This window comes from Pseudonaja textilis, chromosome 3, assembly GCF_049901715.1.
Source record: "Pseudonaja textilis isolate UNSWEBS1 chromosome 3, rPseTex1.2, whole genome shotgun sequence".
NCBI classification, from domain to species: Eukaryota; Metazoa; Chordata; class Lepidosauria; order Squamata; family Elapidae; genus Pseudonaja; species Pseudonaja textilis.
The window spans coordinates 50092169-50118921 of NC_141992.1; the positions used below are offsets into that span (position 1 = coordinate 50092169).

Sequence of the window (26753 nt, forward strand, 5' to 3'; positions counted from 1 at the left end):
ATCTTATTTTTGGTAAACATTTAAACATAACTTTCCATCCTATTCCAATCTTTTCCACATGATTGCCAATCTATATAAAAAAAAATCAGTTTTGTTGAGTGTTTTTCTTAAAATAACATCTTCCAATTGCTAAATAGGAGATAGATACACTAAGTATCTGAACACTAGAATGTACATTTTGACTTTTTAAAAAAAAAATTGAGTAGAGCAGAAAAGGACTTAAAGAATTGTGAACACTAGAATTAAGATAACACTATCAGCATATGTCAGGTAAGATACTGATACAAGGATATAACAACAAACAGAACAGACAATTCTACTAGGAATTAAAGAGTATAAACTGTAATATGAATATTGGTATCTTCAAATACTTCTTCCAGCATTGTTGAAACTTTCTTCCAGTCCAGACGGTCAAGTCCACAACCAATCCTGAAATACAGAGCATACAAGGTGTCTCTTTTGGGTATTTTCTTCGAAACATTTATTTCACCATGATTTATAGGAAACATATAAGCAGTGCCAAAACAAGGATTAATTCAAACTAACATATTAGGTGTAAATATGATACAATACTAATCGCATGCTATCTCATACTATCTCAATAGTCATACTTATTGATTTATCCTAAAGAAACATCCATAAGTGTGAATGTAACATTCTAAGGAACTAAATTTCATTCACTAGCTTATTAGGTATATCACTAAAATAAAATCTAAGCTCATCCATAATTATGACCATCTAACAAGCAGCTCATTTTTGGTCACATTTTTCAAGCTAAAGAAGTGTGACGCTCTCAAACACTGTACGTTTTCTCAGTTATACAACCATGTATCACAACTTAGAAAGCGTTATTTTCCATTTAATAACACCTTCAAATTCAATGAAAACAGGTCTTTTGCTTTAAATATACAAAAATATATTCTGAATGTGCTTAATCTAAAGTCAGCAGCTCTTCCAGGATTTTTTGGGACTTATTGTAGAGCCTTTACATAGACAAAATATAAATAAAAAAGTAAAAGATTTTCAATTAATGAAAAACTATTTTGTCAATGTGTAAATATAGTATAGTAACTTTATAATATAAAAATGAGCTTACTTTGGCATAGAAATGTGAGTTACTGCATTTTTCAGACAATGGATTTTCATAGCTTCTAAACTCTTTCGTAAATTGTCATATGTAGGTTTATGAAAATATTTGTTTTTTGAGATCTAAAAAAAATGGTAAAATGTAGATTAGACACATTTTAGATTTGATTCCTTTTATTTTGCATGTTATATGTCTACTTAGAAATCTCAGTCAATTCAGTGGGAAATCCTTGATAAATATGTTCCAAATTGCAGCCTTAACCAAAGGAACAAATCCAATGCACTTTGCTTCTGGATAGATATACAAAGGATTGCAGTTAATATATTATTGTAATGTATTAGATTTTAAATCTTTAAAATTAATGTTTATGAAATTAAATACTGTAATGGGATTTGTAGACTGCATTGGGAAAGACTCACGTACTAATCCTCAAAATGCTGCCTTCTAACTACTGAGTCATCACGGCTCATCTCATGCAGCAAACATTGCATTTGTATAGGGATTCCTTCAGAAAAACTATTAAAAATTTCAGCAATGTTTGTCGATGGAGAGGATGTTTAACTTTTGCCAATCATAATTCTTGATGCATAAATCATATATTTATCTCTAGAATAAATACCAGTAATGTTCCCAATGACATACCAAGTAATATATGTATCTAGTTTCTCTCTTCAGAATAGCCACATCTCCAGTCTTCTTGTCTATGTCAGATTTTTTTTTAGAAAAATCAGTTAATTCCTAATCTCCAGAGCACTGAAAATGTTTATTATTTTTGAAAACTATCATAACAAACATATAAGAAAGCACCATGGTCATCCCGTTCTCGTATTTTTTTTTGAAAGAAACTAAATAATATATAAATTGATCATATGTAAAAATTTTGAATGACACTTAATTGAGTGTAGATAAAAATTCGATACGTGTTTATATTTGTTCTAAAATGGTGAAGTAATATGATCACTGTCATATTTCTAACATTTCCAAGTTACAACTGTACATTATACTAGGTAGTACAACTGAATAAACTGGTAACAAGTATATTAATAGTCTACATCAGGAGTGTCAAACATGGGTCGGGTGCCTCACACGCAGGTCACGCCCACCCCAGCTCCGCAAAGGGAAAAACGTGATGTCATGTGATGCAGCAAGTTTGACACCCATGGTCTACATATAGGGCACATTTAAAAACTACAATGTACTGATAAAATTCCTACCCCATCAATAGTTTCCACAGTCCAAGAGCTAACATACAAAGTAAGCTCTTCAATCACCTAGTGCAGGGGTGTCAAACACGATTTCATTGAGGGCTACATCAGGGTTATGTTTGACCTGGAGGGGGCTGGACGTTGGCCAGCTCAACGTCACTTGTGTTGGGGCTCCTACACTATTTTTGCTGGTGGAAGCACTGTGGCCAGTCCACTGTTTCCAGGGCGGCCCCATGGGCCAGGTTTAAGCACCCAACAGGCTGTATCCAGGCTTTGGGCCTTGAGTTTGACACACCTGACCTAGTGGTTCTATTCATCTATTGTTAGCAACAACACAGGCCTTGTTTAGATACTTTTAAACAAAAAGTAAAGTAAAGTAACAAAAAGTAAAGAACTTCTGGCTGCTTGTCTTACAAGGCAGGGGCATACAATATGATGAAAATTAGTAGCTCCATTTGAAAGAGTTGTACAGCTACAGCAAGTTAAACCTCTTCTGAGGCATTATTTTCTGAACATTATTTAATTACTCTATTATTTTTGTTACTGTTAACTATGTTTATACTTGTTTTAAATTGTTTCTAATGGAAACAATGAAATAAGGAGAAATTTTCCCTGACCACTAAATGCCCTCAAAAGCTAGTCTAGAAACCCCCCATCTGGAGCACATTATAAAGGTATTAGTTGAGCAGGACATAAAGTGTATCTGTCATCTGAAGGAATCTATTTGCATAACACTCACTTTTACTGTATAGTACCTAGATTCTGTGGTTCTATAAACTGCTCTACCTTGGCCCTTTACTTACGTTGATTCAGAAGTTCCTGAACACCACCAAACTTCTTCTTAAAAATAGCAGCTATGCCAGCACTCATGTGACAATCCTCACTAATACAGTGAGCCAAGGAATCTGTTTCTGGACAAGTAAAAAGATCTCCCTGCACATATTTAATCTGGGTAAAAATGAAAAAGACGACTCAATATATGAGATAAAAATCCAGAATGAGAAAATGTAAGACAATATATAAAGATAATATCACAGTTTAAGCTGCTGACTGCTATACACAAGAGATTTTAATATTTACTAAATTTCTCACTATATAAAATAGGGCTTCTTTTGAGATATGCACAAAATAAAATAATGAAATAGAATTTATTTCCAAGAAAAATATGTATTATGCCTTCAGTAACATATGCTGCCAGCATCCATAAATTGAGCTTAACTCTTGGTGATTTCATTTAGTTTTCTGGGCAACAGTACTACACTGGCTTGCCACTGCCACCTTCTCAGACATTTTCTTGATTTCCTACAATAAGTTCAATGTTGTTTTCTCTCATATCCAAAGGATCTTTTCTCTTGGTATATATCCACATAAATATTAAAATCTTCTGTCCTTTCACAGTTGTATATCGTGCAAAGAGACAGGAGAAACTCTTCCAAAGTCTAACACCTAGATTCAGGATCCTCCTCTTTGTGGAGATTTGATACTAAGTTGGCTTTATTTTAATGTCAGCTTCTTACCTGGCTGTTCATCTGTAGACAGTTTTATGTTTTGGATTACTAATTTATTTTATTTTAATTTCTTCAACGGCCTTTCTTATTTTTAAATTTATATCAGGAAAGCTAAAATTTTAAATTTTTGTTTTGAATCATGATCATAATTCTCTTCAAAAGGAACTTCCATTGAATTAAGCAATCATCTTCTTAAAGCCTTCAGTGGAATCATTACACTGACTACCGGCAACTATAGTTATTTTAGAAACAAAGTTCTACAGTTGCTGAGTTAGGATATTTGTGCACCCTGTGAATGGCACTTGGATAATTTATGAAATGGAGAATTACGCCACCAGTACTTTATAGAGTGCCACTGAATTTTTTACTATACTTTTCTAAATAGCAGAATGGTGTGTTTCCATTAAGAAAACATACATCACTGCAAACATATCAGGAAAATCATAATTATAAACCTTTAGGGGAGTAATTATCTAATCTCATGCCACTGAAATCTGAGGCTTCATGCTATACAAAAAGAGATTTTGAAATATTGGGAAACTTCTTATATAGACTCATGCTGCAATCTATTCTGGTAATTCTTATGCTGTAATGTAAAATCAATTCAAGTATTCCATGCCAACAATCAACAAATCATTTATGCTGCAAACATTAGGATGGTAGAAAACTCTTCTATTCTTTCTAAAGATACATGTCTCTTACTGCAGAACTTTAGGACAATTTCTATCTTAATGAGCTTCATTTTCTGTATCTATACTAAAAAAAAGTCACATCAAAATTTCAATAGGTTCCAATTACTTTCAGGTAAATATACACAATTTAAATTGGGTTAGTTTATATTATGGTTTGTTTTATAATATAATCAATAACACTGCAGAAGGTAAAAACACAAGTGAGGTTCACCTTGACTTCACATTGTATAATTATTTCCTCTTTGCAATCTGCAAAGGAGGAATTATTTGGGAGAGTTTTTGTCCTTAGATGATCTATTTTAATTAATATTCTAATTTAATTTATATAATGTATCATATAAAAGATATTTTATATATTATATGATGTATGGTAATATATGTATGTTCACAGAACATACTTTAGTGAAGTTCAATCATTAAATTTCACATAATTTGGAACTGAATATCACTGTGATTTTCAAGCATGATTAATGACTTAGAATATAGCAAACACAGCTTCTGCACAACATGCCTGTGGTTCATTTCCTTCAAAACAATGCAATATGCATGGAAGCAAATATACATGCAGCAATATGCACTGACACCATTAGGCTGTAAGCCTCACCTTTCTTTTAGCATCGTATTTATTTGGAACTATTCTTCTTGGCCCCACAAAGTTACTACTACTAGATTGTAGCCACTTTGTTAAAAGGAAAATTTAGTATATTAGCCATTCTGAGAGTGCATCAATCACAAAATTACTCTTGAAATTCGAAATACATTCTTACTGTAACAACACTATTTCTCATTTATAAACATTGGTATAGAGTAACTTTGAAATTTTTAAACAGAACAGGAAAAGCTACTGATTTATATGACTAATTATATTACTGATTATATTAGCTTTCTAACTACTGCTTTGGCATCCCAAAGATACTTTTTTTCAAGAGGCAAAAAAAGCATCTTTGGGACAACTATGACCTGGACAACTGGAATCTCCATAGACATACTGCTTTGGGAAATTGCCAAATGGTAAGGGATAAATTTTCTTATGAATCCATTAAAGGGGGAGAAAAAAAAGAGTCAGACATTATATCTGGGTACTTCTCCTTCAGTTGCAAGTTTGTTTTTTACTACAATCTTTTTACACCAGAGCAATTAGCCTGTCTTAAGACATGGCTGGGTGCGAAAAAGGCAGAACTACCAACGTTGACTTAGACATTGCAGAATGGCTAAAATACAAAAAGTAGTACTGAAAATGAATTGTATTATAACCTATTTGACAGAACTATATTGCTAGGGTATTAAGATGAAGTGAAACCTATGGAAAAATTAATTCCAACAAAGTTTTACAAATATGATTTGGGATTATTTTTTTTCCTGCACAAACAAAAGCCTAAAGTAGCCAGACTTTTTTTAAAGAGACCAGTTCATTTCTGTTGAGAAATAAAACTATCTTTCTAATTCAAAACTGAATTGCAATAAATTTTAAAAAAACTCCACTACAAACCCTTTCTTCATTTCCAGAAATCCAGGTACTAGCCATAACTGGGTGGATCACAGGGGTTTTTTTTTCAGCTACAAGGACTAGAAAATAATAATTTTCATATTCATGGCAGGAAAAGTAAACAAAGGGAAATAACTATACATACATACATACATACATATACATACATATACATATATACACATATACATGCATATATATATATATATATACATACACACAATATCAAATACGAATTAGGGCACCAGTTACCTTGCGATAACCTTCCCCTCCCCGTCCCAAAAAAATAATAATTCTGAGACTTTTTAACACATCCTTCACCCTCTCGTGTGAAAGGCCTACGCAGGGCCACACCAGCACTGTTTTTAACACAACCAGCGAAGCTGCACCAAAGGGCAGGCGGCTGTCCCTCGAGGCGCCTCCAAGGCATGACGCCCGCCCCCGCCCACGAACTCTCTAAGCCAGCAATGGCGAAAGCGGAAAAAATAGAACCACAACCGGCCACCAGCCTACATATGCAACAGCAGCAATCAGTTTCGCCTCCCACTAAGTTCTAAGTCTTAGAATCTAAGTTCTATTATGGTAACCGTCTTTGGGAGCCCCTTAAACAAAACACACAAAATGTCAACCTTCACGTGGGCTTTCCTAGGAAGAGGACTCTATGGCACCGGCCGAGAGCATGCGTTATAGAAAGAAGGGGGATCCGTGAAGTGCGCTAAAAAAAAAAGCTGGGGGGGGGAATTGTCCGCACATGCGTAGAAAAGTCATCTCGAGAATGGAAGGGTTGAAAGAGAACAGAAACGGTCCAAACGCACCCGTCAGTTCGAAAGAAGCCAACGCATGCGTGCAGTTTTAAACCAGCGCAAGCATCCGCGGGAGGAACTTTTCTAGTACGCCTGCGCGAGGGCACCCTCGCCTTCTCTTTGTTGGGCTTCGGGGGTTGGCCGCCATTTTGCGCGGCGGCTGAGTGGAGGCGCTGATTGGGTTTCGGGGACCGGTGGCGGAGCCAATCAGAGCGGGACCCGAACCGGGGGAGCAAGGCACGGTGAGTTCGAGCAGCCAATATGGAGCCCCCGAGCGCCGGCCCAAGAGCCGGGATTGGCGGGGCCGAGTGGCCAGTCAGAAGGCCGCGTGCGGGCTAGGGCTGGGCGAGCGCTGGGGCAGCGAGTGGCTGTGGCCCGTTGGCGCCCGGAACCTGAATCGAAGTGGGATGGGTGGCTGACGTGGGAACGGGGATATCACTGTTTGGGCCGGGTAGGGTTAGCTAGTCCCGTCTTGCTCGGCCCGGTCCCCGCGGGACCGCCGGAGGACCTTCGGAGATGACTTTGTGTGGCCTAGGCTGGAGGAAGGGAACGAGAGAAAGGCCGTGGGGGGTTTCCTCTGGTGGCATCACGGGGCGGCTTCCAGGGGCCTGTGTAAGGGGCTCGCCATCCTGTGTTTGGCGGCCTCTGGCCCTGGAGGTCAGTTTCGCTCGCACGCCTTTCAGGGCACGGACTGTAACCGAACACCGCGGGGCTCAGAGCGCTGAGCTTCTCCGTCAGTCGCTCTGCCAAATTTTTCCCTCTAAAATTTCGCCTCCGATCGAGATCGATACACTGTGTTGTAGCCGAGAAGGCCCCTTCATAGCTGTTTTTTCCCATGACAAAAAACAAAGGGGCTTTCCTTGCATATCGTGTTACAGTTATGCTAAAATAATCTGCCTCGGATGAAAGCCACTGCTGCTTATGCCAGTTGTAAACTGCTCACATAACTACTACAAATGTATATTGGATAGGCTGACCGGTAACACGAAAGAAGAACCTTTCCATAAACGGTGGAGTAAAGGCATGTTTTCTCCTGTCATGTTAGAATAACCTTATGGCAACTTATTCTATTTGTGTGTGTGTGTGTGAAATCCTTTTATGTATTTCCTGTACAAAATGATTTAGTGGCTTTCAACATAAATCCTTATGACAAAGAGGAATACTATATAGGACTTCTTAAATTCCATGTTAGGGAATGATAGATTTGTTTTGGTTTTGTGCTTTCATTATATTCTGTATTTGTTTATTATACCACTGAACATAAAAGCTTACAGAGATCATGCTTTGTGGCTCAGTCTAGAATTTGTATTGTTGGCTTTTTTAAAAAAAAAGCTAATCAAAATAACTTTATATGCGAGTAAGCTTAACATGTAGTTAAAATAGAGAAAGGAAGTTGATATTTCAAATGTAAGGCTAAAGTACAATAGTTTTCCATTGGCTATCTCTGTAATTTGACAAATGTGCATCATTTTTCTGCTGAAAACAAAGAGTAGAATTTACTAGTAATAGAATAACAGTTGGAAAGGACCTTGGATGTCTTCTAGTCCAACCCCCTGGTCAAGCAGAAACCCTATACTTTCAGACAAATGGCTGTCCAATCTTTTCTTTAAAACCTCCAGTGTTGGAGCACCCCCAACTTCTGGAAGCAAATTGTTCCACTCATTAATACAAAATCTCACAATCTATAGCTTGCTTGTCTCCTCCTTGGCCTCACAACTGAATTTAGAAGGAAGTCAGACCCATTCTGTTTTCAGCTTATCAGTAGGATTTGCTGAAATACTGTGTCTTGTACAAATACATTTGATGAAAAACAATTTCAGTTTGACTAAATTAACACTGGCAGTGTCCTGCAAAATTAATCAGAAGATGTGAATATTTGAATGTTGTTTGCCTGAAGCGTTGTAGTCCCACTCCTGCTGATTTCAAACTACATCATGCTTGGATCTGTTGGAGATACTTCACTCTTCTCCAAACCTAATTCCCTGCAGATAATCACCTAATTTATAGCCACCATATACCTAGTTGATATACTTAGAACTGATGTGTAGGAAATTGAATTACTACGTGTTCGTTGTTGACAGAATTTAACCAAGAGGATGTAAACCAAATTTCCCACTGAACAGTGTGCCTATTACATTGCCTATTGTTGATGGGGGTAAAATGAGTAAAAACCCTGTGCATTCTTGAATTTCCAAGATGATAAGCAAGGTATAAATTGAGTAATAAATGCAATAACATCTATAGTAAAAAAATTGTTTGGTAAGTGGGAGAAGAGAATCCTTTTCATAACTTCTAGAGATACAGAACTTTAACCCAGTCATCTGCCCTAATGCCACTAGTGATGTTCGCTTTTGAAATTCTGCTTTACCTGGAAATAATTTGTTTCTCAATTTTCACCATTTTACTATGTTGCAGTTCAGCCCTCTTCATTATTTCAGGGTTCCCGGATAATTTGCACTCAATACTGACAAGAATGTTCTATGTTTTCTTTTAGGTTTCTGATTGAAGATTGGATAAAGAATTGATACTATGGAGCAGTACACCACAAACAGCAGTAGCTCAACAGAACAGATAGTTGTGCAGGCTGGACAAATACAGCAACAGGTATGATAGTTATTTGTAATTCAGATTTCAGTATGTTGGTTCTTAACAGTTTTAAGTGCCCAGAAGAATAGTTACTTCCATACTCACTGTTAGAACTGTGCAAAATATTGTGTTACTCTTTTGCTCAAAAGAAGCATCACTTTGAGTGTAAAAGCAATCATGCCCCCTTCCCAATGTTTTTGCCTGTATATGTGCACACAGGGTACTTCTGCCAGAATTTCTGCCAAAATGAATTGTACTTCCATATGGTTTGCATAGCCCTAACAAAGGCACATTTAATATCTATATGTTAAAGCATAATTATGAAAACTAAATGGTATGTCTATTCCTTGGCCAGCTCTAATACTAATGTAATGTTTTGTTTGTGAATAATGTCTGCATAATACTTAACTACAGTACTACGTATAAAGTTAGATATCTCTTGGTTTAATGTAAATTAGGTTATGCTTATCATACTGAGGTTTTTTATTATCTTGTCTGTTTCTTACATTTCAATGCTTTTTTTCTGAGAGAGGTCACAGTGCAAGGCATACACTGATTTAGGCACAATACAATATCAGTGTGTTTAGATTTCTTCCCTTCAGAAGCCACAAGTCATTCATCTATTTCTTTTCTGTCCTTATTTAGAGCTTCCAAACTTTGCACTGCGAAAGGTGTATATATATTATCTTTTTGACCCGAGAATAATATATGCAGATTAAACATGGGTAGGCTACTACATTAGAAATGGACTCGCTCATTCCACCTTGTAGGGCCTGTTGTCTTTTCTGGCAGTTTATTTTTTTTAATCTTGTCTTGAGCATTTCCTCCTGCCAAGTTTCAAGCTCTTCCTATTCCTGTTCCTGTTCCCAGCAGCAGGGCGGTGTGACTGCTGTCCAGTTGCAGACTGAGGCTCAGGTGGCATCTGCCTCAGGCCAGCAAGTTCAGACCCTCCAGGTAGTGGTGATCTATCTGTTGTTTTTGTGTGAGCACTGCATGAAACACATTATCACTGCATGTTCAATGCTGTGTTTGCACTGGGGCTTGAAATGGAAACAGAAAAATAGTGGCAGTTTTATTATAAGTAACATCTCATGTCCCCAAATGGAATGGAATAAGCTTCTCAACCAATTCTCATGGTGGCTGTGAATCAAAAGAGTTGTAATTCAATGTATGAACTATATGTATATGTATGCTCATTTTAACTGTAGCAGATAACAGTCAAATTAACAAAAATGTTGAAATGGATTATCCAGTTAAAAATGCATGCTGCAAACTGACTTATTTGAAACTTCTATTACTACAGATTTAAAAAATAGGGATATGTGAGCGGGACGGGACTGGGGGCTTGTCACTCTTCAAAAGTCTTTTTAATAAAAAATAAAATTATATATTTGAGGAGTTGTTTTCCCTTTTACCAGTGAGATTTGCAAAAAAAAATGACATTTAGTTAATGGATTATGTTTAGGACAAAAATCAATAATATATGTTATCTTAAAATATTAAAATAAATATTAAAATACTGGACAAGAAAGATTTCAAATCCCAATATGTGTTCTTGTGAAATGGTAAATGTCATGTGAAGACTATTATCATTTGTTAAATAAGACAAGACTACTATTTCCGTTTCCTCTGCCCTTTTAAGGATTAGTGTTACAAAGCGCATTAACATCCATCTTTTGATGTCATTAAAGGTATTTTTTCTTGCTTTGATTTTTTTTATTTTATGACACTTTTCAAAATATTCAGTATTTTATTATATCTAAGAAATAATAAAATAAAGTTGATAAAGTTTATTTGCATTGTATTGACCTATTCTGAATTTTACACTATATCCCTTTTTAGTTCTTCTTTTTCTTGTTTTGTTGTCCTTGTCCAGCCTAGAATTATTCATATGTGTTCAATTTCAAATCCATAATTTCTTTATGAAAATTTAAATCCAGTGTTTTGAAAGAGTTTTTATTTAGCTTGGCCTAAGTCGCATAGAAAGCCTTCAGAAGACATTCATATTTTACATTGTTCTTGGACTTCCATTCTAGGTCCCAAATATGTCTGAGTTAGTTACAAGTGTACATACTGGTAGACCTTGACTAATGACCACAATTGAGCCCAAATTTTCTTTTGTTAAGCAAGACAGATGTTAAGTGAGTTTTACCTGATTTTACAACCTTTCCTGCCTCAGTTGTTAAATATGGTTGTTAACTGAATCTGGCTTCCCCATTGGTTTTGCTTGTCAGAAGGTCTTAAAAGATGATCATGGGACCCTGGGACACTGCAACTGTCATAAATACATGCCAGTTGCTAAGCATCCAAATTTTGAACCCTTGACCATGGGGATGCTAGTATGTTTGTAAGTGTGAAAAACAATAAGTCAGTCTTCAGTGCTATTGTAACTTTGAACAGTCACTAAACAAATGGTTGGAAGACAAGCACTACCTGTATTCATAAAAATATTTGAGTTTTATTAAATTTAGGAGCCTATCTTCGAAAGATACTGCTACTTCTTGGTGCCTCCTATTAATAGGAGATGATATAGTATGCATTTGTTAGAGTTATTGCAGAAATCAAATCCAGAAAGCACACAGATGACTGATTCAGCAGGATTCATTAACCTCTTTATATACATAATAATATATGAGTAATTGTACAATACAAATAGTAGATTCCTCCAACGTTTCTGTTAGGAATATAAGTCACGTAACAGTTATTTGGGTTTCCTCAACAGTTTCAACAGGCAAAACACAAGCAGCAGCTTCAGAGCTCAGAGCAGATTAGTTTCAGTTCTCAGCACAGCACACACAACTGCAGGGCCACACCCAGGCTCCTTCAATTTCAGTTTCTAATTCAGCTCTCATTGGCTGACCTTGTTACTATGTCTCTGCCAGTTCATGAATATTCTGACACAGTTCTTTGGATTCAGTCTTAGAAAAAGATGTGGCTGCTTGTCTGTTTGCATCATGTGCACTCAAAACAGTTGTGAAGTGAGTTGTGCTCAAATTTGTGACACTTTTAGCCTTGGTTAAGTGAATTATTGCAGTTAACTGAATCACAGTGTTATTAAATCTGACTTCCTCCATTGACTTTGCTTATGGTAAACCTGCTGGGTAGGCCACGAATGGCAATCACATGACCCTGTACTGTGATGATCATAAGTCACTTTTTTTTCAGTGCCATTGTAACTTCAAATGATCAAAATTGTTATATGTTCAGGATTAGCTAACTATATGTTGTTGGGAAACAGGTTATGGGTCTGCATCCTGCAAATTTCAGGGTGATTTCCCTTTTCTTCCTCCTCTTTCTCCTTCTCAATTAGAAATGGCCTTCCAGTTGTTAGCCATTTTCATTTTCTGATGCTTCCAAAACCCTGCTTTACTAACCTCAAGTGTGAATTTGTCAATGATTTTAGTCAGAATCCATGGAGCTCAACTTGCTTGACCCATGTACATTCCTATTGTGACTCCTATTGTTGCCCCACCAACTTGTCCCAAATATTAGGTTTGCTTTTTCAGGTTTTTCATTATTTGTGGTCAGTCCTTTCAAGAGTTTTGTAGAATTAATGCTGATTTGCTCTAAACTGCAAATTATGTTAGAACTGAATTATTCCATTGGCATGTTGCTTGATCGTCTCTAGTGGCACAATTCTTTGTTTCAGTTGCTCTGTAGCCTCTGCAGTTCTCCTGATTGTGTTTTACAAACAGATTTGCTTTGATTTTCTTATTTTTCAAGTTTCCTTTCCTCAAATTCTTCAAATTGCTCAAATCTGTGCAAATTTTTTATCTTCAATTCCAGTCACATTTTACATTTTGTACTTTCATTTCTTAATAATGTCATTCCTTCATATTGTTTATATTTGTATTTCCTATTATTCCTTCATATTTTTATATTATTATGTTTGGTCACACAGTCATTAGATATTTGGATTTGATTTGACATTTTTATTCACCTATCCAGGCCTTTTCAGGGACCTGGAATAGGCAGATATTGTTTGTGATGCTATATTATTAAGATTTTTTGCAGAACTTCTACATAGAAAAATTTTGGTGCCTGAAGCTAATTGCTTATCTGAGCTTGTGTTTCATTGTGGTTCTGTTCTTTTCCCATTCTTCAGGTCCAGGGTCAGCCACTGATGGTACAAGTGAGTGGAGGCCAGCTAATCACATCAACTGGTCAACCAATTATGGTACAGGCTGTACCTGGAAGCCAGGGTCAAACTATTATGCAAGTTCCGGTTTCAGGATCACAAGGACTTCAGCAGGTCAGCATGCCCAAATGATGTACAAATTAGTGTTAAGCAATGCAGTGATTCTATTAAATCGGTTTTCAGTCAACTTGATTTTTCCCAAAAGAATTAATCAATTTGAATGGGTTTAAATGAATCCATACATTTGTAGATAAACCAGCTCTGTCTAGGAAAATACCAACAATTATTCCTCCGCCTAGGAAAATACAAGGAAGCTTAAACTGAAGTAACCATGACTTCTTACTTGCCCCCATCAACTGGAATTTAATGATGCATTATGTCTGAATGCACAGGAACTTCTCTATGTTCTTTTTGCTGATATATTTACCATTTTTATTGTAATGTAAGTAGGCCTTGTTTAACAACCAGGTTTTTTACTTGTCCTTCAAAGTTTTGACAATCCCCTCAAAAGTCCTGATGATCCAGTTCCAGAACTCTGATGACAGCATACTCATGATTGCATTTCAGTCCCTTGGGAACCCACCACACTTTTAAAGCCAGTTGCAGTGTTCCTCGGTCATGCTTACAACTGCCATATTTGCTTAATGGCCACCAAAAAAAGGTCATAAAATTTGGTTGGCCATGTTGGTGCTTCAACTTAGAACTGTAATGACTTATGATGGACATTCCAGGCTCCATTATAGTTGTAAGTAAAGGACTACCTATAGGGCCTCTCAATTTAATCCAATTGGTGCTTCCCAAAATAATTGGTACTGATGGAGGATTTGTTATTCTCCAGATGTTGTTGGAATACTTGGTTGTATCACTTGTGTTGGTTGCTTAGTCTTCCTCTTTGAAGGAAAAGGCTTATAAAAAATAAATATAATGTACTGCTTGAGAATAATGAAATTCCAACCTCATTATGTAATACTCATTAGTGGGAAATCAGTGTAATGTTAATTGGGATCATATTGAACATTGTGCAAGAATACGCCTCTACTTGAGGAAGAACAAATACTACTGTGTTTCTCCAACAATATGGCCTCCTCCAATAGGAAGACCAAGCATGTTTTCTAGGCATAAAATGAAATTAAGCCCCTCCCCCCAAATTTAGGCCTATTTTAAAACATGCAAAATGGGGGGAAGGGTGGGGGGACTTGCCGTTAGGAGCGCCCCGTGGGTAGCCATGCCTTGCCAGCAGCTGCTCCTAATGGGCGATCATGGTGGAGCACGAAGAGCTCACTACTCCTGCCAAGCATGTTTGCTGCAGACCCGAGACCTTCAGTGCTTGCCGCTGTTGATTTCTCTTCTGCCCATACCGCTGCCATGTTTGGAGCTGCCAATTCTACATTTGGAGCACCGCCGCCGCTTGGAGCTGCCGCTTCCACATTTGAAGCTGCTACTGCGTTTGAAGCACCACCACTGCATTTGGAGCGCCGCCGCTGTTTGGAGCTGCTGCTGCGTTTGGAGCACCGCTGCATTTGGAGCACCGCTGCATTTGGAGCTGCTGCTTCCATGTTTGGAGCACCGCCGCTGCTCCAGATGGCAGCGCTCCAAACGCAGCGGCAGCTCCAAACATGGTGGTGCTCCAAACATGGAAGCGGCAGCTCCAAACGCGGTGGCGGCATGGGCAGAAGGGAAAGCAACAGCGGCGGGCACCGAAGGTCTCAGGTCTTCAGCAAAGGCAGCTCTCTACGCTCTGCCATGATCACCCGTTAGGAGCGGCTGGTGGTGAGGCTGCCCGCGGGGCACTCTAGACGAGGATGCAAGGGGGGGAATTAAGTCACCCCCCGAAAAGATGGCCTAGCCGTTTTTTCGGGGCTCAGAAAAATGTAAGACCCGGCCTTATTTTATGAGGAACACGGTATACGTTTAAACACTTCTTGCTTAAGATCATATTCTTTTGAATTTTGAAGAATGTTTCCTAGGAGTTGCAAAGGATTTTTTTTCCCCTATCCTTATTTTTTAATACTCTTGTTGTAGAAAATATGTATAGTGGTGCAGCAAACTCACCCTTCAGCATTGTTTTTTCCTTGCTTTTGTTATTTAATATGAGTAATTTTCCCCTAGCTTTTGTTTTGTTAATAAATCCTCTCAGAATAAACAATTAAAGCCATGATTAGGAATAGTAGTTAACAGCATCTTACTCTATTTTATATGTCCACAGATTCAGTTGGTCCAGCCTAGTCAGATTCAAATTCAAGGTGGACAAGCGGTACAAGTTCAGGGCCAGCAGGGCCAGACACAACAAATCATCATCCAACAGCCACAGACAGCAGTAACAGCTGGCCAAACACAGGTAGCATATTAAAAGTGGGGAGAAGTTGGAGAAGGGTTCAACTAAAGGGAGGAAGATCAATGGAACATGCAGAAAAAATGATTTTTGGCATGGTGTTTTATGTGAATCCATGGGAAATTCCAAGGTATAATAGTTTTATATTACTCACTGTTTTAATTTTGTCTGATGCTTGCTTCTGCAGACCCAGCCACAGATTGCAGTCCAAGGACAACAAGTAGCACAGACAGCAGAAGGTCAGACAATTGTCTATCAACCAGTTAATGCTGATGGAACAATTCTTCAACAAGGTAGAAATTCTATGTGCTACAACCGTTTTCTAAGAAATATTAACTCTTTCAGAATTAGGTGCATTTTTTAAAATTTCTGGATCATGAGTGGGTAGCTAATCAGTTCTATATAAACCTATCGGCCTCTCTACAGTGTTCCCTTTAATAAGAGCTGTGTCTGCTCTTCTGGTAGTTTTCCAGTCTCCTGCTAGAGTATTAGAGAGTGCTTCCGTCTCCAGAGCGCCAGTGTTTTCATACTGACGTCCGATTTACATATTATTTCCTGATCACCTCAGAGCTGTACTGTTCTCTTCCCTTCACTTCCATGTTTTACCAGACATACTTTCTTAGAAGTGTGTATTCCCAGAAGCCTGCCAATCAAACGTAGGCATGCAGGCATGTGATTATTTTTAATCCCACTTTGTCAGAATTGTAGGATATTCATATTATAGTATCAGCAGCTATGAACTTTCTAGACCAGTGGTGGTTAACCTTTTCAGCATTGAGTGCTGAAATGAGAGCGTGCGCACACTGAAAAGGCATAGAGTGCCAAAACGTGTGGCAGAAACCAGAAGAGTGTGCGCTGGCCATCTGGTCTTCTGGCTTCTAACAGGCAAGCAAAGACCAGCTGGCTGGCTGGTTTGTAACGTGCATGCATGCGCTGGCCAGCTGGTCTTTGCATGCACATTAGAAACCGGTAGATGAGGTGGCCGGTGCATGCGCACACTGGGAGCTACTCTTCTGGTTTCCCGGGCTCCTGGGCACCCAAAGATTAACTGAGCGGCACACATGTGCATGCCGGAACCCGGCAGAACAATGGGCAACGTCTGGCATGCCCAAGAGAGATGGCTCTGCGTGCCACTTCCAGCATGCGTGGCATAGGTTCGTCATCATGGTTCTAGAGTGATGGACTGACATAGCTATTAGTAATAGCGATGTCACTATTTGCTATAGTGACAGTGCTTAGATTTCAGGCATGAAACTGTTGGTATCTTGAAAAGTACATTTCTTGTTTGAAATGTCAACTGATATTCTAGAATTCCAGCAAGAACACAAGGTTCAAGGAATCCATGTATATGCAACTTGGAAATTACATTTCACTTTCTAAACATATAATACGTATTAAAATATTTTTTGTTTATTAAATTTGAACACCACTCATCTCACTTTCCAAGTGATACTGGGTGATTTGTAGATGCATTTTCATGGACTATAGGGATAAAAGTAGTTTTTGTTTCTATTTTTTAAAATACAATTTAGGAGTACCTACTATATTGTTAAAAATTATTTGTTATAGAGGTTGGAGACAAGTTATACTTAGCAAGGATAAATATACAGTAGGAACATTGGGCACTATTATATACGCAGTTTATCCCTAAAGTAAAATATTTAAAATGCATCAAATGTTTTAAAATACATTTGCAGCAAGTAAGTAAAATACAAGATCCATCCATATTTTATAAGGTGTTATACAGAAGTTTTTGAAGACTCTTCATTGACCATTAAGAGGTGCTGCTTAGCATGTATCTTTCCCATAATTTCCAAATGTCGTGTGGCATGATTTATTTTATTTTTACTGAGTGATCCTATGTATCAACATGTTTCATTGAGATTCCTGGCAACACAATAGATGTACACAATGAGCCATCTGCAATAAAACAAGTAAAATTAAATTAAAACCTCCACAACAGTTTATTAACATTCCTAAAATATAACTGGAGCCTTTATGCCACAGCTGAATAAATAGTATTTTGTAACACACATGAAAAGTTTTTTAATAGCTTCTAGAAAGTGATAAGCAGTAGAGAAACTTTAACTTCTGAGAAGGAACTTTCTGCAGTGCTAAAATAATGTATCCATTTGCCAAGATTTCTGTAACCCTAACCCCTCCCCCTTTCTATAAATTTGGTTAATAAACTATGAACCTAGATGACTTGGTTGTAACTGGCTACGTTGGGGCTTGATGTTAAGCTGGAAAAGTGGGTACATTTACTTTAGCACCTTTTTAGCTCTGATTTTAATATAGAATTCCTTGATCCTTTCACTAGCAGCTAGTTGATGAAGTGGGAAAGTAGCTGCCAATTTTTTCTGATAAAGGTGTGCAAAATGTTCCACTGTAATATTTTGCAAATTGCATCACTTGTATAAGCTATGAGAAGTCCGCTATATCTGCTTTGTTACATTGAATTATAACTCAAGACTTCTTTTATGATTTTTGGGTTGAAATTGTTCTTCAGATTCAACTCTGGGAAATGGCTTTAAAATATGCAGGAATGAAGTAGCATCTGTGCAAGATAAAGATGTTTCTGTTTAACAGACTTCAACAGATGCTGCATTTGCATTTCACCCTAAAGAGCCTAATCTAAAATACTATGCAGTCATAATTATATAGTGTGAATTTTCTGCTAATTTATGCATAAGCTATTGTTCCCATTAGCTAATATTCAGAAATTTATTCCCATAGAACTGGAAAGCCCTTTAGCACTTCCTATCTGTAGCATTTTGCTCCATGAGTTTAAGTCTATATAAAGCTTAGTATTATACCTTTGCGGGATTGATACAGTTTAATTAGCAACAAGTGAAAAGTAAGTTATCTCTTATATTTTAACATTTATTGCCTTAATAATAAGGTACTTAGCAGAAATCTTGAATTTCACATTGATTTAGCTTTGTTTAGAAATGCATGCTTAACTTGCATGTGGATAATTCATTTTAGATCTCAGTAAAAAAAATCATATTTAAAAAATATCCATAAACACGACTCATAATGAGGGAATAACGTTTAAAATGGGACAAATTTGTTCGTTATTTTTTATCTGTTCTGTTCTGTTTAAAGTTACAGTCCCTGTTACAGGCATGATCACCATCCCAGCAGCCAGTTTGGCTGGAGCACAGATTGTTCAGACTGGAGCCAACACCAATACAACTAGCAGTGGACAAGGGACAGTAACAGTGACTCTGCCTGTTGCTGGAAATGTGGTTAACTCTGGTGGAATGGTCATGGTGCGTATTGTATTCTATACTCCTCCCTTCTATTGTTCTATATTATTGTATATCACAAATGGGTAAACTTTGAACCCTCCAAGAACATTGCCTCTTTTTTTCTAATGGCTTTTCTCCCAGCAAAGTTACTTACAATCACTAATTTTTCTGAACTTTGCCAGCAGGACAAACAATCAAAATGTGTAGTACCATCATTGGACAGGAAAGTACCATATTAGCTCATCCACTGATAAGCTGGACTTCAAATTTTTAACCAAAATATCATTAAAAATGTGCAATCCACAGATAACGCCAATCTACATTTTTCATTGTAATTTAGTTAGAAATTTGAAGCTTGGCTTATCAGTGGATGAACTTATATGTCAGTATATATGAGAAATGTTGTACTTTAGAAAAGTAGCATGGCATGTATTTGTGGCTAAATGCATCAATGGATATGCCAAACTCAATTTTAGGTCCATTTTGGCACCCAAAATTATCAAATTATGGCCCACCAGTTAGCCAAGCTGTTCCTGACACCATGAGTATACCAAATAATGAAATTTCCTTCCACCTCAATAATGGGAAAGTGTGATATATGTGTGATATATATATGTGTGATATATGTGAATGAGTACTTTTGAATAATTGCAAAGCCCCTTCTCAGAAACATTAATGAGCCACAGGACAAGCAGCTTCCTGGCGCACCACGTGGGCATGCCTAAAACAGGAAGCTCAGCTTCCTGGCTCACGCACGCATGCTGGCCACTTGGTCCTCTGTTTCTAACACATATGTGCATGTGAAGACCAACTGGCCGGCATGCTCATGTGTGTCTGGGAGCTGATCTTCCGCTTTCTGATACTGCCACACACACGAAGACCAGAACCCGGAAGAGCAATGCGCGATAGCTGGCATATCCGGAGAGATGACTCTGCATGCCACTTCTGGCACGTATGGCATAGGTTCACCATCACGGAATTAGATCATTCCTTTTTAACTTGATATCCATTCACTTTTTTATTTTTAAAGAAATTTGCTTTGATTTTGCATATTTGGAATATAGTTGATGTAATAGAAATATTCAAACTACAGACTTTTAATTTCTATGAGATTTGCTGCAGAATTTTGAGAATATTTTTTTCAGGAAGTGGTTGAATTCTAGGAATTGGTTGTGTTCATTTCCCACTCCCACTTTGTCTTTCTATGCCTTTTGGTAAGGAAGAGTTTAACCAGTGCATTTCCCTGTTTTGATGTAGATGGTGCCAGGTGCTGGATCAGTGCCAGCTATCCAAAGGATACCTTTGCCTGGGGCTGAAATGTTGGAGGAGGAACCTCTGTATGTAAATGCAAAACAGTATCACCGGATTTTGAAGAGAAGGCAAGCAAGAGCCAAGTTAGAAGCAGAAGGAAAAATACCTAAAGAGAGGAGGGTGAGATTATCAGTTGCTATTACAATTCATGAGACACAGAATAGCTATATATCATTACAATTGCCCAGTAACATCCATCTGAAAAAATCTTTTCCCAGTCATTATAATGAAACATGTTCATCATACCATGTTGGACTCAAAAGGATACCATATTTACAGTATAAACTGCTGCCTTTTTGTTTAATGAATAGAAATAAGATTATTGGTTTTCAAAGTCTTTCTTGGTAAGTCACTAGAAGTAGATTGCCTATGTTTCTTTTGTCGTAGAAATTGCATACACTTTAATAAGTTAAAATAAATTTTAGATGAAAATTACAGAAAAAGTTGTTAGCCGATCACAGAAGGATGAGAGGATGTATGTGATTGTACATGTGGAATACAATGTACTTTCATCAGGAGTTCAACACGTTTAATACTAATGCCTTGTTTAGGACAGTGGTACAAATTTTGATTATCTCTTAAGAAATACAGACTTGACAGTTCAATAAATGAGCAAGATGTAGAAATGAATCAGTTATCCTGGATAAAGAAGCAGTCTTTGCACCTTTAATTATATGAGCTAATATGGAGGGTTGGTTTTTATACAAAGGATAGTTACATAATACAAAGTGACTCCATGAGTAAAAAGAGATGGATTCTGAACATTAAAAGGATAAAGCTCAAAATTATTAGTCATGTAACAGTTTCCATTTATTTTGTATTCCTTCCATTCTTTTTTTTATTTCTCCTCTAATCTTTCTAGCCAAATAAATAACTTACCAAAGATCATCATTCTTTTTCTCAGATCTTTGAGCAGTTCTCTTCTTCATTCGTTCTCCAAGGGATGCCTAGGGATTAGAATTAGATAAAGTGCCTTAATAGTCAAATACTGAAAGAAGGGAAGAAAAGCTCTACAGACATGCCCACATTTATTTTTTCACTTTTATGCATTCCAGGTTAACTTGTATGTCACTCCAAATACTGTCTTATTCTTAGTTTAAGTAATATTTAGCAGTTACTCCAGCTAGAATCCAGGTCCTGGATCTGTGTGTATCTACTTATACAGGCAGCCTACATAAGTCTCGAGATGATACTGAGGATTTTCCCTTTCCTTTTTAGCCTTAGCATTATTTCAGCCTTTTCTGTTCCTGTTCCTGTCTTAATGAAAATGGATGGATATGTGTTCTAGCATTACATAAGATGTGCTTTCATCTCCACAATTTTGTAATTGTATATACAGAAATATCTTCATGAATCCCGACATCGGCATGCTATGGCAAGAAAACGAGGAGAAGGGGGACGCTTCTTTTCTCCAAAAGAAAAAGATAGTCCCCACATGCAGGTAAATGAAATTTATTTACTTAGTTAAGTTGATCTTCATGGGTAGGTGCTTCCAATTTACAACTTTAGCATTAACCAGAAATAAATTCTGAATTCTTGTTACTTTTTTCTCATTTTATAAAGCATGCAGAATTAGTTCACTTTGACATTTTCATCTAGTTCAGTTATTAAAAAACTATGGAACACTTAAGTAATACATCTCAGAAAACAGTTGTCTCCAGGTGAGTTGTGTGGGAGGGACACTTTCATTTTCTTGTATATGTTTAAATTGTTAAATAAAAATAAAAGTTTATATTGTTAGTACATTATAGTATAGGCAGTTTCAAAAACAGTACCTCTGGTATTTTTTGGGCAACTGACGAACATTATTTGTGAGGATGATCTGCTTTGCTTTGCTTTATAGAATAGCTTAAAAATTCTGTTATTCACGGTGTAATTCTGCTTATTTGTTATTTTTATTTACATAGTTCAAAATTTGCAGTAGGAATCATAAATACTATTTGTTTCTGAACTTTGAGAGGTTGGATGGTCTTAAAACATAAGGACAGGCCTAAACAAATAGGTTTTTTTCCCTGCATCTGAAGCCAATACTTTATGGTTCAGGAGTTTGGCTGAATCTATTTTGGTAGTTTACAGTCTTGGAAATCCCATAACAAATCTAGAGAGATCTTAATAAGGTGAGTTGGGCAGTGCATCTCACCCCCGTCTCTCTTTCTCCTTTGTATGGCTTACATGCCAGCCTGTTTTCCCGTTGATCTTTTCAGGGTCTTCAATTCCTCCCCTCTCCTTAACCCTCAACTTCAAGAGTGGCAAATGTGGAAGTGACTGTTCCATCCATAGGACATTTTGTCCCCTGCTCATTGGGTTTAATTGTGTTAAGCAGACTTTGGAGTGTCAGAAGATATCAGCAATCACTCTCTGAAATAACTGTTCAAACTATATCTTATGATCTAGAAAAATTATGATATTTCTGTTCATACTCTGAAAGATTGTAAGTACAGAAGATTGAGCTTTAGTTACTTTGGATTTCATACTCAAGCAAATTAAATATTGCATTTCCTATTTTGCTTGAAAAGCTGTTTTCATTATATTTTCAGAATAACAAGTAATACCTTCTTTTTTGAGAAATAAGATCCTTAGTTTAAACATGTACCCTCATAATAAGCCATTCTTCAGTCTGATACCGTAGCTTCTTTGCAAGTTTTCTGCAAACACTGATGTTGCCTTTTTTCGTATTTCATAATTCAGAAGCAAATTAGAATTGTCCACTGAAGGATGCTGCCTTGTGTGCAAGAATGTAAAGTACAAGCCTGCCCTTCTACAATACTTAATTGACAAGGCTGCAGACATTGCAGCTGGGTAAACAAATGTATTGCAGCATGATGTCACCTCTGTATATAATATTGTTTATATAAACATCACAGTACCTTAAGGGAAAAAAATCTTAAGGGGAGCAGAATCTATCCTGGGGAGTTGGAGACAAATGCTGCCTACATTCTGCCAATTGGCCATCCCTTAAATATACAATACTGTATCCTACCTTGCTAGATGTTGAAATATATAGTATTACCTATATAGTAAGCTAAGATCTAGCTGTATTGGTATGAGTACCAAATCCCAAGTAGAAACTGTATAATAAATCCTTCTCCAGATAGTCTCCTTGAAGCAAGTTTCTGTCATTCCTGATTTGTACTATAGCAACATAATGTCTTGCTTTAAATAACATGTGTTTGTGTTTAGATACTATGAAGTAGCATTACAAAACCTTTTTTTATATATATACAGGATTCTGGCCAGGCAACCGAAGAAGCTATGACACAGATGATTAGAGTATCCTAACAACCAACTAAATAACAAAACATCTGGACAAACATCTCGTGTCTCTGCAATTGTTCCCTCTCCTTTCTATCAAATCAACTTCTGAATGGGAAAATTTGCTACAACTTTGTTCTTTATCAGAACAAATAATACACTTGCAGTGAGTCATTTGTTTTAGCTTTTAAATGCAGTGGATTCAATCAACTGAGGTACTAATGGATGTCCATTCACCCTTCTCAGACCGGGGATTGAAAGTCTGGCTCAAGAGGCCTTTAATATTCTTGGCAGGACAATGGCCCAGCTTGATAGCAATAGCAATAACTGACTTATTATAGGACAGCTATACCGTTTGGAAATTATGGGGATTGAACCACAGAGAAATACTAATGTTTGAAACAGCCAGAGCTGATATGTTTTGTTTTCTCAGTGTGATTTTTTTTTTGGTCTCTCTCAGACACTGCTTTTTATTAGGATTGTTATTACTTTCTAGCAGCATAACTTTATATTGTTGAAGCATAATTTCTCATAAAATCTTGATAAGATGCCAAAAGTTGTCCTTGAAATACTGTCCATTATATATCTATATGGGACAAAATTAATCTCATCTCAGGGAATGGCCATTGGGGGAGGGGGTATCTGATTTTATGGCTAGTAAAGTGTATTGTAGCTGAATTGTGCTTTTGACAGTTAAGGTTAATTAACTTGCTCCCCTAGAAACTGGTCATGCAGGTTGTGAATGTTTCCAGTTATGAAAACTAGTCCTTTGCCTGGACCCATTGATTTTCTGTGATCAAAGGATAAGATGCAGTACTGAACTGTGAACATCAGACAGTATGTAAGGACCGTATCATACATGTAACAAAATCAGAACTCTGTATATCCAGTCGAAGTTCAGACTGCTTTGGATATGAAAATATAAACGCGCTTTCAAATTTTACATATAATGCACTTTGTAAATCTAACAATTCAAAATTTATTATTTCTTCTTGTGAATAGCTTTTTCTTCCCCTTGGTCCTGTCTGTAACAGTTTTACGTTTTATTCTTATACAAAACTGCAAAACCATTCTCAGCAACTCTGAGAATGGAGGAATACTGAAGTTGGTCTGTTATGAAAAACAGCAGTGAGTTTGACACACGTGCTGCATACAAAATTGACCAATACATTTTTAAAAGGGGTCTTGTGATTTTGGAAGAAGTGGTTCCTTCCTGGAAAAAGTAGACATTGGTCCTCACTTAAATTTTGTTGTAGCTTGGAGAAATCTGCCTTCACAAAATTCCTTTTTTACTTGAAACAGAAGCGAGTTCAAAAGGGATGAAGAGAGAGTGTGTAAATGCAAATTATTGTTATGAAAAAAATCAAACAACTGATATTTAACAGGTTGGTAAACCTTTAGAATTAGTTTTAACAAATTTCAACTTGGTTGTGGACCGAATTTTAAGCAGTTGCTGGTCACATGCAGTTCAGTGCTCTAACTTAAGCTCTTGGCAACAAAGGGGTTTGTTTCATTTGGTATCTGTAAAGTCCTGTTTAAGTCTGTGTTATATCTTGTGTATTTATAAATGTGCTTCCTTCAGTCTTTCTGGTTTTTCCTTTTTATTTTCAGTATACTGGGTATTTGATTATCGCCTTGTTTTTCAGCTGACTGCTTCAGCATGTAGCATTTCTCTTCACTGTTTTAAATAACAAATATCTGATTGGTATTTAAGTGATGGTATTTGTGAAGGAACAATGAATGCTTTGTTGGGTGGGGAATGGATTTTCTTTTCTACTATTGCTGTATATTGGCCTTCCTACATCTTGTATCTTCCATCGCTCCTACAATTCCCATTGGCAATTCCCAAAGCGTATGCTTTCTGGAATTCTTGGGATTGATCCCAAAATATCTATAGAACATCAAGGTTTGGGAGATTGCTGTAAATATTAAAAGCACTGATGCATTTTGAAATAATGCTGAGTGAGGGGAAGATACTGTATTGTTTGGATTAGGGATTTTTCTTCCCATAAATTCCTCTTTTCAGCTGTCATTTTAATATTGCATATTGGGGTATTAAGAGGATCAAGGTTCTTCTAATTCTTATGTATATTTAAAATATAACAATACATTTGCAACTTAAAACTATCTAGCCATTGCAACCTTTACATTTATTAGAAATAAAATTGGTCTTTGTGATACCTGTATGTAGATGAAACAGAAACCTATTTAATTTTTAGTCTTTAGAACATTTCTATAGTTAGTTTTTTTCTGTAATGGTGTAATTACCTGATAGAATCTATTATTCCAATGGCTTAGATTTCATGTGTAAGACAAATTTATTTCAAACTATTTTTTAATCTTGGGAATCTCAAACTATAAGATGATGCAAAATGTTTTGTTCTTAAGCAAAAATTAAAAGTAGAAATAATACCAAATGCAAATTTTTAATTAGAAGTGAAAAGAGAGACCGTGAAATGCTTAATTGGAAGTAGATTTAAGGATAAAGATGTAATATGGTTTAAGGAATGTGTGAATTCTTTTGAATTAGAAAGCACTGGAATGTTGAGCCTATATAAAGTGGCTTGATAGTTAGGGAGGGAATAGGTAACCCCCAAGTGATGCTTTTTCCAAAATTTTGCATGTAAAAAAACTTCTTTTATTTTTCTTTTATTTTTGGTTGTGAATGGAGCTGGGGCATTGATATTTGTGAAATTGTAACGCAAAGTTTGTATATAGTTCAAAAGTTTATAATTTTTTATTCTGCATTTTGAAGTGTATTTTGTCTTTAATAGATACAACTGTAAGTACTGTGTACACTATTAAACCAATAAAATGTTTATAAAATATGTTGTTGATTACTTTCATTGCAGTCACACTTTATTTGGAATTACAGGGATACTCAGCAGTTCTGAACAGCTAGAAATATCCTTTGAAAGTTTGAAATTGTAGAAACATCTTAACAACAAGTTATACAAATTATGCATTTTCACTGCATAGTTACATTAAGTTTGATGCAAATTGATGTGTCCAGGAGTTACTTTCTTATTACCTGATTAAAGAACTATCTTGCATTTACTAGAACTCTAGTGATTCAATCCTTTGTTCCATAAACTTTCT

At 36.6% G+C, this 26753-nt stretch overlaps 2 protein-coding genes across 25 annotated transcripts; one reads left to right on the forward strand and one right to left on the reverse strand.

Annotated features, from left to right (window-relative positions):
* Positions 1 to 194: 194 nt before the first annotated feature.
* Positions 195 to 6898, reverse strand: OARD1 (O-acyl-ADP-ribose deacylase 1). Of its 15 annotated transcripts, none has more exons than XM_087929630.1 (7): positions 6608 to 6688; positions 5982 to 6058; positions 5097 to 5171; positions 3096 to 3240; positions 1730 to 1788; positions 1097 to 1209; positions 195 to 429 (listed from the first exon to the last, which is right to left on the reverse strand). In XM_087929630.1, exons 2-7 carry the CDS (start codon positions 6015 to 6017, stop codon positions 327 to 329), a joined length of 531 nt encoding a protein of 176 aa, XP_087785756.1. In that variant the 5' UTR covers positions 6018 to 6058; positions 6608 to 6688; the 3' UTR covers positions 195 to 326. The 15 variants fall into 15 exon arrangements, with proteins under 15 accessions (XP_087785756.1, XP_087785755.1, XP_087785757.1 ...); XM_087929629.1 differs by having other exon boundaries at positions 6492 to 6644; XM_087929631.1 differs by having other exon boundaries at positions 6498 to 6610.
* Positions 6893 to 26482, forward strand: NFYA (nuclear transcription factor Y subunit alpha). Of its 10 annotated transcripts, none has more exons than XM_087929616.1 (10): positions 6907 to 7023; positions 9276 to 9385; positions 10238 to 10324; positions 13473 to 13619; positions 15712 to 15843; positions 16025 to 16130; positions 18946 to 19112; positions 20349 to 20522; positions 21742 to 21843; positions 23628 to 26482. In XM_087929616.1, the coding sequence occupies exons 2-10, from the start codon at positions 9311 to 9313 to the stop codon at positions 23679 to 23681; spliced, it is 1044 nt and encodes a 347-aa protein (XP_087785742.1). In that variant the 5' UTR covers positions 6907 to 7023; positions 9276 to 9310; the 3' UTR covers positions 23682 to 26482. The 10 variants fall into 10 exon arrangements, with proteins under 10 accessions (XP_026573882.1, XP_087785742.1, XP_087785746.1 ...); XM_087929620.1 differs by having other exon boundaries at positions 18964 to 19112; XM_087929619.1 differs by having other exon boundaries at positions 10238 to 10321.
* The last annotated feature ends 271 nt before the right edge of the window (positions 26483 to 26753 follow it).